The sequence below is a fragment of the Bufo bufo genome, chromosome 2, assembly GCF_905171765.1.
Source record: "Bufo bufo chromosome 2, aBufBuf1.1, whole genome shotgun sequence".
In the NCBI taxonomy this organism is placed as follows: domain Eukaryota; kingdom Metazoa; phylum Chordata; class Amphibia; order Anura; family Bufonidae; genus Bufo; species Bufo bufo.
Window position 1 is genome coordinate 454,972,151 of NC_053390.1, and position 12,150 is coordinate 454,984,300.

Below are 12,150 nucleotides of genomic sequence, written 5' to 3' on the forward strand. Positions count from 1 at the left end.
GAATATTTAATTAATTCAGATCTAGGATGTGTTATTTTTGTGTTCCCTTTATTTTTTTGAGCAGTGTATATATAGAAATATATGTATATATATATATATATATATATATATAAATGACTGTATTAGGTATACTTACAGAGGAAATGAGGTAAGTTATGTAATTAATTAGTCGAGTGTATTCAGTGAGAGGTGTGGAGTATGCTCTGTGAGGTGAGACGCACTCTGAGGAAAAATCAGGAGCACGCGCGAATTACCATACAGATTAAGCAGAGCGCCCGAAATCTCGCAATATCTGAGATTACGGCGTTCAGTGTGAGATGGCGCTTCTGAATGCAAGGGAGCGAACGGGAGACTCGTATAGAGGGAATAGAAGTAAGGCTACTTTCACACTAGCATTCGGAGCGGATCCGTCTGATGTTTCATCAGACGGATCCGCTCCGATAATGCAGACGTTTGCATCCGTTCAGAACGGATCCGTCTGCATTATTACTTAGAAAATTTGCTAAGTCTGAAAGTAGCCTGAGCGGATCCGTTCAGACTTTACATTGAAAGTCAATGGGGAACGGATCCGCTTGAAGATTGAGCCATATAGTGTCATCTTCAAGCGGATCCGTCCCCATTGACTTACATTGTAAGTCTGGACGGATCCGCTCGCCTCCGCACGGCCAGGCGGACACCCGAACGCTGCAAGCAGCGTTCAGGTGTCCGCTCACTGAGCGGAGCGGAGGCTGAACGCTGCCAGACTGAGGCATTCTCAGTGGATCCGCCTCCACTGAGAAAGCATTAGGGCCAGACGGATGCGTTCGGGGCCGCTCGTGAGCCCCTTCAAACGGAGCTCACGAGCGGAGCCCCGAACGCTAGTGTGAAAGTAGCCTATGTAAGACAACGTTGAAGGTGAAATGGAGTGACAGAAAAGAGCAGAAGATTATAATAGTGGTTAAAACAAAAAAAAATCTTATGCGCTAGTGGAATAAACGGCAATAGGGGATTCAGTAGGTAACATATAGGTAATACGAATATAATTTAAATGATTAAAGCAAATAATTCGCAAATTTTTACCTCAGAAATGAATTATAATAACAGAAGAAAAAATCTATACTTATCTCTTGTTTGGGAGCAGCAAGAAAGAGGAGGGGTCTATGCTCTCTTCACCTTATATAAACTGGGATGCTTATTGATTGGCTACCTGTGATTCCTCATTTACATACTGATTACCTGTTTTGAAAAACTTTTCATTCACCTGTTGTAATAGTTCTTGCTGCTATGGGAGTAGTAAAAGAAAGTTAAGCACAATGAGAGCCTCCTGTTGAAATAAAATTAAAATATTGCCCAAAACTTTTCACTGCAGAGATGGTTTTAGGGCATGTTGCACCTCTGGTAGGCAGGACAAATTATTTAAATTTTGACATACGTAAATAAAACAAAAACAAAAAAGAAATCATCCTACGCCCATACTCATATTTTCTGGATGTAGACACCTGGAATATTGTCAAAATACAACTCAGCAGTTTATACACACAGACGCCTTCATGCAGTTTCATCAAATTGTCATTTTTATTTTTATAACAATTGCATAAAAGTTTAATTGGATATATATATATATATATATATATATATATATATACACTGCTCAAAAAAATAAAGGGAACACAAAAATAACACATCCTAGATCTGAATTAATTAAATATTCTTCTGAAATACTTTGTTGTTTACATAGTTGAATGTGCTGACAACAAAATCACACAAAAAAAAAATATGGAAATCAAATTTTTTAACCCATGGAGGTCTGGATTTGGAGTCACACTCAAAATTAAAGTGGAAAAACACACTACAGGCTGATCCAACTTTGATGTAATGTCCTTAAAACAAGTCAAAATGAGGCTCAGTAGTGTGTGTGGCCTCCACGTGCCTGTATGACCTCCCTTCAACGCCTGTGCATGCTCCTGATGAGGTGGCGGACGGTCTCCTGAGGGATCTCCTCCCAGACCTGGACTAAAGCATCTGCCAACTCCTGGACAGTCTGTGGTGCAACGTGACGTTGGTGGATAGAGCAAGACATGATGTCCCAGATGTGCTCAATTGGATTCAGGTCTGGGGAACGGGCGGGCCAGTCCATAGCATCAATGCCTTCGTCTTGCAGGAACTGCTGACACACTCCAGCCACATGAGGTCTAGCATTGTCTTGCATTAGGAGGAACCCAGGGCCAACCGCACCAGCATATGGTCTCACAAGGGGTCTGAGGATCTCATCTCGGTACCTAATGGCAGTCAGGCTACCTCTGGCAAACACATGGAGGGCTGTGCGGGCCTCCAAAGAAATGCCACCCCACACCATTACTGATCCAATGCCAAACCGGTCATGCTGGAGGATGTTGCAGGCAGCAGAACATTCTCCACGGCGTCTCCAGACTCTGTCACGTCTGTCACATGTGCTCAGTGTGAACCTGCTTTCATGTGTGAAGAGCACAGGGCGCCAGTGGCGAATTTGCCAATCTTGGTGTTCTCTGGCAAATGCCAAACGTCCTGCACGGTGTTGGGCTGTAAGCACAACCCCCACCTGTGGACGTCGGGCCCTCATGGAGTCTGTTTCTGACCGTTTGAGCAGACACATGCACATTTGTGGCCTGCTGGAGGTCATTTTGCAGGGCTCTGGCAGTGCTCCTCCTTGCACAAAGGCGGAGGTAGCGGTCCTGCTGCTGGGTTGTTGCCCTCTTACGGCCTCCTCCACGTCTCCTGATGTACTGGCCTGTCTCCTGGTAGCGCCTCCATGCTCTGGACACTACGCTGACAGACATAGCAAACCTTCTTGCCACAGCTCGCATTGATGTGCCATCCTGGATAAGCTGCACTACATGAGCCACTTGTGTGGGTTGTAGACTCCGTCTCATGCTACCACTAGAGTGAAAGCACCGGCAGCATTCAAAAGTGACCAAAACATCAGCCAGGAAGCATAGGAACTGAGAAGTGGTCTGTGGTCACGACATGCAGAACCATTCCTTTATTGGGGGTGTCTTGCTAATTGCCTATAATTTCCACCTGTTGTCTATCCCATTTGCACAACAGCATGTGAAATTGATTGTCACTCAGTGTTGCTTCCTAAGTGGACAGTTTGATTTCACAGAAGTGTGATTGACTTGGAGTTACATTGTGTTGTTTAAGTGTTCCCTTTATTTTTTTTGAGCAGTGTACATACACACATTTTAGTTTTTTGTTTTTTTTTCACATAAAAAAATAGGAAACATCACCAAGATTTTTTTATTAAAATATGTCAATATAAAATCTTGATTTAAAAAAAATGGATTGTTTTTATATAATATTTTTCCTTTAAATTGGTTTAAATCCCCCCTGCCATTATAAAATCAGCCAGACCTGTTGACGCAATGAAGGATGTATCCTTGGGTTCATGTGGTTGCTGCTGGATTTTGACTCTTCCGTCTACATGGCATAGTAGAATTTGCATTTGCTTTGTAGCAAATGCACTTCAAGCTGTGACGTGCTGCGCTTTCCGAGATTCTCTTCTCTGCACCACTGTTTAACAGCTGCTTATTTGATTCTTATCAGCTTGAACCAATCTATTCATCATGCGCCATGTGATTGGTGGAGTATTTACTTGTAGGGTATATTTCGTGCGGCGCACCAATGGCCCGTGTAAATACACAAGTAGGGTGTAGGTAACCTGCCAACTGGTACTGTGGAGGGTAAAAAAGACATTGGGTATGATGGAACCCTAAGGGCTCATGCACACAAACGTATTTTCTTTCCGCTTCCGTTCCGTTTTATTTTGCAGACCGTTTGCCGAACCATTCATTTCAATAGGTCCGCAAAAACAATGTAAGGTACTCCGTGTGCATTTCGTTTCCGTATTTCCGTTCCGCAAAAAAGTTGTGGAATAACGGAACGGAAGAGGACTTAAATTAGAGAGAGAAAAAAAACTCAGATACGGAACAACGGATCCGTGAAAAGCGAACCGCAAAACAACGACGGTCGTGTGCATAAGCACTTATACTGAGATTAGTTATGTGTTCTTCCACAGGTAATTCATCAGTAAAATGTACAATTAGGGTGGGTTCACACTAGCATTATGGAGTCCGTTATGGCTTTCCGTTATAACAGGGTTATAACGGAACATAACGGAATCCATAAGACTGAAGGACGGATCCGTTTTGCTGCCCATAGACTTGCATTATGACGGAATGCAAAACGGACGCCTTTAAAAGGCATTCCGTTTGCTCTCTGTCCTAATAGAAGTTTATGGGAATCAAAACGGATCCGTCTGGTTCCCGTTATGCAAGACAGAAAACAAAGTCCTGTCGACAGGACTTTGTTTTCCGTTTTGCATAACGGGACCCAGATGGTCTATTAGGCCGGAGCAAAACGGAATGCCTCTTAAAGGCTTCTGTTTTGCATTCCGTCTTATGGATTCCGTTATGTTCCATTATAACCTTGTTATAACGGAAAGCAATAATGGACTCCATAACGCTAGTGTGAACCCACCCTTATTATATTTGTATGTTATAATTTGAGATTAAGAACTAACCCCAAGGTTACTTTACCTAGGCTTGTCCATTTGCTTCACCAGTCTAAACACTAAGCCACAATTTTTCCCATGACTTTTCTAATTGTAACATCCCAATTGTAACATCCCAAAGCAAAAAAAAAATTGTCCACATATGACCGCGCTGTGTTTTGCGGTCCGCAAAACATGGATGCCGCCTGTGTGTGTTCTGCAATTTGTGGAATGGAATGGGCGGCCCATTATAGAAATACCTATGTCCGCAAAACGGACAAGAATAGGACATGTATTTTTTTTGCGGCCCTCTGTACGTTAAAACTGACCTGTTACTTTCATGCTCCAGGTCAGTACGATTACGACGATACCAATATTTAAGGTTTTTCTTGGGTTTTAATACTGGAAAAAATAAAAACATTGAAAAAAATAATTTTTTTCTTTTCATAGCTATATTGTGACTCCTATAATTTTTTTGTAGCTATATGTATGAAGCTATGTGTGCAAATTTTTTGAAGGCTAATCTGTTTTTTCATTGATACCAAGTTGGGGCATGCATAACTTTTTGATCACTTTTTGAATAACATTTTTTGTGGGAGATGAAGTGACCAAAAAAACGTAGAATCGGCCATTTAGACTTTTTTTCCATTTTGCCTTTTGCCGTATGGGGTAAATATTTTCATATTTTAATAGTACGGGCCTTTTCGCATGCGGCAATGCCCATAATGTGTATTTTTTTATTGTTTATATATTTTTATTTACATTTTGAGGAAAGTGGGATGATTTGAATTTTTCTTATCATCAGATTGCTTCTCTCATACACGCATTAGTGTTGGAGTGTATGAGAAATAGGGCTCAGGCACACAGCCGTTGCCCGGCCGTGGCCGTATTGCGGCCCACATACAGAGGCTCTGTAATACACGGGCACCGGCCGTGTGCACCCCGCATCACCGATGCGAACCCATTTATTTGTGGGTCCGCAATCCGGGAGATGCAGTGCAGAGCGGGGCGGAACGGAAGCACGGATCGGAACCCCACGGAAGCACTATGGAGTGCTTCCGTGGTGTTACTGTCCTTGCCTCCGCACCGCAAAAAAATAGAACATGTTCTATTTTTTTACGGTGTGGACGGATCACGGACCCAGTCAAGTTGAATGGGTCTCGATCTGTTCCAGCCGCCGCACGGATGTTGCCGTGCAATGCACGGAACGGCCGCACAACGGCTGTGTGCATGAGCCCATACACTGTATTCCTGTGGAGTCCTGCCACACGCAAGGGCTCCATAATGCTGGGTTCACATGGGCGTTGCGGGTGACATACGGGAAAAGATGCGGGTGCGTTGCGGGAAAATGCACGATTTTTCCCCGCGAGTGCAAAGCGTTTTAATGCGTTTTGCACGCGCGTGAGAAAAATCGGCATGTTTGGTACTCAGACTCGAACCCGGACTTCTTCACAGAAGTTCGGGTTTGGGTTAAGTGTTGTGTAGATTTTATTATTTTCCCTTATAACATGGTTATAAGGGGAAATAATAGCATTCTTAATACAGAATGCTTAGTAAAATGTCCATTGAGGGGTTAAAAATAATAAACAAATTTAACTCACCCCATCCACTTGGTCGCGTAGCGGAACTCCTCTTCTTTCTTCAGGACCTGGGTAAAGGACCTTTGATGACGTCACTGTGCAGCCAATAGCAGGTCGCTAGGGAGACTCGTCCCTGTCACGGTCTTCTATTGGCTGCTCCCTCCATCACCGGATGTTTTAATCCATGTGAGGGCTCGTTCACACGACCGTTGGTGTCCTGTTCCCGTATTGTGGACCTCATTTGCAGATTATTATTCATTTTAATGGGTCCGCAAATCCCGAGATGCAGAACGGAACACTACGGAAGCACTACGGAGTGCTTTCTGGGGTTCCGTTCCGTGCCTCCGCACCGCAAAAAGATAGAACATGCTCTATCTTTTTGCGGAACGGAGGGATCGCGGACCCATTCAAGTAAATGGGTCTGCGATCCCCATGCGCCTGCCACACGGAAGGTGCCCGTGCATTTCGGAGCGCAATTTGCGTTTCACAGCATGGCACACTAACAGTCGTGTGAACGAGCCATGATGAGGAGATTCAGCGGTGGCCGTGCGGGGATCAGGAGCGACACGGATGCTGGGGAGCGGGGTAAGTATAATCTAAATGAGGGGCATGTTTTATAGTTTGGATAACCCCTTTAAGGCCAAAAACAGGCTGGTCACTAAGGGGTTATCCCAAGAATAGTATTATTATACGAATAATTGTTATACAGTGAACAGGGCATTTCAAATTAAGTATTATTGCAATATACATTCTGAAAAACTATTTTTTTTAATGTAATTACATTTTCCTCTGTGATAGTGCCCCCTGCTGTTTATCCTTCTGGTTCACCTTCCACTGCATTCAGTGTTGGACTAACACGCACAGTAGCTTCCCTGCTGTCGTCCCCTCCCCTCAGCGCTAGTGTAGTGACCTTATAGACAAGCAGGTGTAGTGGTTGAGACAGAGTTTATTCATTCATTTCTACTTCTATAGCCATAAAAATATCTAGATATATGAGCGCCTTTACACGCGGCAGATTTTGTGGCAGAAAATTCAGCGACTGAAAATCTGTTCCATTCTCCTGATTGAGGCTTGCAGAAATCCATGTGCTTGCTGCCCCATTCAAATGAAAGAAACTGATTTTTCAGTCGTGGAATTTTCTGCCACAAAATCTGCCGGGTGTAAGGGCTGTTTCACACGAGCGGCTGCTGTGCGGGTAATCCGCAGCGTGAATGACAGCCAAGCCCCGCTCTGGACTCGTGTGAAACAGCCCTAAAATCTCCCTATCTCTCTAGAAAGTGTAGAAAGAAATTTTAGGAGCATAACATACCATATACACCCTGTAACTACTAAGGAGTGAGCCACTACAACCCACTACTATTTTCTCACCATATACATTGCTGGGGCTAAATAATCTTTTCTATGCAGGTAGGAAAGGGTTAATAAGAGCTAATTGCAATGCATTCTGGGAGGTGCAGGTGATTAATGAGCTCCTGCCCAGCCACAGAAAGAGAACAAAGTTTTCAAAATATGCGAGTAAGGGCTCATGCACACGGCCGTTGGCAACATCCGTGCGGATACCTCAGCGGGATCCTGACTCAACTTGAATGAGTCCGTGATCTATCCGCACTGAAAAAAAATAGAACATGCTTAATTGTTTTTTTGCGGTGCAGAGGCATGGAGAGAAACCCGTGATGAGGGGTGCACACGGCCGGTGCCCGCAAATTGCGGACCCACTGTTTGCATGCCGCAATACGGGAACGGTTGGGCAGCGGCTGTCTGCATGAGCCCTAAAGAAAGAGTTTTTTCGTTGCTTCATTTTTCACGTCAGGTACACTGGTAAAAAAAAAAAATAAAATGGTTATAAAGGTGGACAAGTGAAAAACAAGATTACAAAAACTGATATTTTGTGCCTCAGGTTCATCTATTTCAAAAGTCTAGTTTACAGATTTCAGAACATAGTCTCGTCATTCCTTAAAAGGGTTGTTCACCCTTGTGGGGGGGGGGGGGGGGCATTACAAGTAGACCCCACTCACAGTGCCAGACCTGTGGAGGGAAGCATACTTACTTGCTCTGTACCGCTGCCACTGCTGCCTCCTCCTGGTCTCCATGCGAGTGTGAAATATAGTTTGCAGCCATGCCAAAAAAAACACGTAAGGTAGTCTTGCAAAAATCTAAAAATACATGTAGATGATTTAAAAAATAATTATATAGCAGTTTGGCATCTATTAGCCAAAGAAGAAAGCTGCTACCAAAGAGTAGCTTTTGTTCTTGCACACCTAGCCAAGCCATGTAATACTTGGTCAGCCAATCATTTCAGCAGCCAACATGCAATACTACATATTCCCTGTAGTGGCCAGGACAATTCCTTTAAATAGTGCCACCTATGAGATTCTAGAAGGTCCTATGGGATACATGGTACAGCCTCCCTAACCAGGGATGCGAGCTGCCACTCTTTCAATACACCAGTTTTATGACACATTTCATAAATATTTTTACAGTGCTAACCCTCTTTCTAATTGATCATCTCAAACACCGTTCATTCAGGCACTAAAGGACAATACTGTATTGAATGAACTGTGTTTGGGCTGTGTGGCTGCAATTCTGTGGGCTACAATTGAGCTAGAGCTGCGATCTTGACCTTGTTTGACAGTTGACAACTATCACGGATGGATCCTGAGTGTGGAAAGCCCACTGCTAGTGATAGAAGGGCTTCCCATAGAGTCAGTGATTGTTTTTGACTGCCGCATTCTGCTCTGGTCCCAGTGTTCATGTGGTTGCTGGGAGTCTGTGCAAGCTGCTGGGTCTTAGCAGACCCAGATCAGCTCTGCAGTGAGATTGTACAGCCCTGTACAACCTCTCTGGAGGCTGTATTCCCCCTGTAACTGGGGCTACTATGTCAGCCCCAGTTTCAAGAGAAATCAGCATAAATATATGTAAAAAATGTAATGTTAAATGCCCCCCAAAAGTCTTGTATGTTCTTATGGGGGCGGCCCAAAGTGTAAAATAAATAAATAAAAAGATATATAAATCACCACTACACTCCAAACTGCAGATTCTAGCCCAGCATCCATAACCCATACCGCCCATTTATGAAAATGACTGTTATGAAAAGGGGAAACAAAATAATATATTTTAGTTGCAACATGTGCTATGACAAAAAGGTAACAAAAGTTGGCAGAAAATGTTCTAAATACAGCTGTAATTTACAGCTGTAAAAAAAAAACAATTTATACCAGCTTTAGGATGGGTCCAAAAGCATAAGCCTTCAAACAGCATAAATACAGGGGATAACCCAACTTCTTTTTATTATTATGGTCGACCTTGACAATGATACTTTATCTAGTTTGTATATTCGATTTATTATGTGACTCTGTCTGTATATTTTTTTAGGTCTCATGCACACAACCATTTTTTTGATCCTCATTTTTGGCAGATCGCATGCATTTCTGGTGGGCCGCAAAAATTTGGAGTGCACATGAATGTCATGCATGTGCTGTCCGCATCGTGCAGCCATTTCTCAAACTATAGAACATGTCCTATTCTTGTCTGTTTTGCAGACCACAATTGGCATTTCTACAAACAATTTGCGGCAGCACACAAACGGTATCCGTATTTGGCGAATGCTCTTTTGCGGACTGCAGAATACAAATAGTGATGTGCATGTAGTCTTAAGCTTAAACATATTCTTTTTTGTGACCACTTATTCTTATCTCATATTTTAGGGTTCAACAAGCCGTTAAAATGCCAGAACAAAGTAATGATTATCGAGTAGTTGTGTTTGGTGCCGGAGGTGTTGGGAAGAGCTCATTGGTTCTACGATTTGTGAAAGGAACATTTCGAGACACGTATATTCCCACGATCGAGGACACATATCGGCAAGTCATCAGCTGTGACAAAAGTGTTTGCACTCTACAAATCACAGATACAACTGGAAGTCACCAGTTTCCAGCCATGCAGCGACTCTCCATTTCTAAGGGTCATGCCTTCATCCTGGTCTTCTCAGTCACCAGCAAACAGTCTATTGAGGAGCTGAAACCTATCTATCAACAGATCCTGCAGATTAAAGGAAGTATAGAGAGTATTCCAGTAATGCTGGTGGGAAACAAGTGTGATGAGACACAACGTGAAGTGGATACAAAAGAAGTAGAGGCGTTGGCCAAAGAGTGGAAATGTGCCTTCATGGAGACCTCTGCCAAGATGAATTACAATGTGAAGGAACTTTTCCAAGAGCTTCTAAACTTGGAGAAAAGGAGAAACATGAGTCTAAATATTGATGGCAAAAGGTCTAGCAAGCAGAAGAGGGCAGAAAAAATTAAGGGGAAGTGCAGTGTCATGTAAGCAATCAAAATACTGGTGCATCCATTTCATTCATGTATATGCACAGTCATGCCAGTTTTCTCTTTTGTTCTTGCTTTGAAGAGAGAAGTCCATGCCCCTTGCTGCATCTTAACACTGTGACTGCCCAAGCATACAGAAACTGCCTTGCACATTCATTGTGCAACAACTACAGGTTTTGCTTTACATTCAAATGTCATTAATTTTTATTTTTTGAGAATGCAAAAATATGACAGAACAATACCCCGTTCTCCCTTTTCTATTTTATTTTTTTAACAAAGGACATTGGAAGCGTGAAATATCTATCCTGCTTCACCATGCATATGTAACACAGTGGTATACAAGTTCATGGATGGTAGCCTTATGATCACATATACAGTTGTATGATTTACTCCATTATAAAAGGGTGGTGCTTAAATAAAGTTTCAGGAATGTGTCCTGGTCCAAAAGAACACTAGGAGGAGATGTTTTGAGGGCCACAAACAGGGACTTCAGAGAGTACAGAGTCACCTTTGATCTTATCTATGTAGTCCTGAGATGACAGAGAAGGCCTAAAACAAGAGAAAGTCAACTTCCAAGACTTGACATGGAAAAGCATTCTGCATGCTTCTATTAAATTGTTCATCAGAACGGAAATCCTGGCCATCTGAATTTAAAGAAGAGAAAACCTTGGCTTTACAGATTAAGAATTTATATACTTGAAGGTTAAGTTGCTTATGAGTACAATTATGAATTTGGAGGTATGGACTAGACCACACAGAAATATATATATATATATATAATGAAAAAAAGATGACACTTTGGCACTTATTATTTCATATACTTCATACAGGTTCTTAAAAAACACCCCATTCCAACCAAAAAGAAAAAAAAACATAGAAGTTTGGCTTACCACTCTCTGTAAGAAAGGAAAATGCCATTTAGACACTATTGTTATATATTTTATGTGACACTTCATTGAAAAGTATTTTTATACATAATAACATTCATCATCTTGTTGACTATATGTATTGTAAAAGGAAAAGAAATCTTCGAAAAGCTGGTTTCCTGGACCAGCAGAGTATTATAAAACATTGCATTAGTCTCCAATATGGGACAACTGCTATCTGAAAGATACTATAGAGGTAGTAAGAGTATTCATTGTCTGTAGTGCAGGATATCATGATTATTTCATGGTACATGTTATCATATCCTCTAATTTATATACAAAATATTGAAAATGAACATGACATATTTATTAAGATATTATCCTGAAAGAATGTGTACTATGGAAAGGGGTTGTCGAGTACTATGTTATCAACCATCATAATTATATATACAACACACGTCTTGTAATCCTTACATTTCCATGATGCACAGTAGCAGTCTAGCAACGTATGTATAATGCTCATTGTCCATGTGTAATATTAAGCTACTACAGAACAAAGTGTTCAAGGCACAAGAAGTAGGTGAATCCAGACACATACATCTTAGGTCCATATGGACGCGCTCCCAAGCACAATTTTCAGTCGTTTCCAAATAAACTGAATAGCACAGAACCTATAATTTACCAAGAGTGAACTTTGAAGGCTAACTTATACAAGGTTAAATGGTAACCAAGGAACACAATCATGTTTGACTACAGCCTAATAACCTACAGAAGGTGTTCTAATTGGTGCCACTGGCAAGATGGTTCTCTTTCTCAGGCGATAACCTATTTGCATAAATTGGAGAAACCCATTGTTGTAACCAATTGTGAAGTAGTGT

At 42.1% G+C, this 12,150-nt stretch overlaps 1 protein-coding gene across 1 annotated transcript in view; it reads left to right on the top strand.

The window, feature by feature from the left end:
* DIRAS1 (DIRAS family GTPase 1) overlaps window positions 1–11,482 on the top strand; it is a 38,261-nt gene extending 26,779 nt beyond the window's left edge. The window contains exon 2 of the mRNA XM_040420414.1: window positions 9,792–11,482. Coding sequence (XP_040276348.1) covers window positions 9,811–10,407 — 597 coding nt within the window. The 5' untranslated portion in view covers window positions 9,792–9,810 and the 3' untranslated portion in view covers window positions 10,408–11,482. The remainder of the gene's footprint in view (window positions 1–9,791) is intronic.
* Window positions 11,483–12,150: the final 668 nt, after the last annotated feature.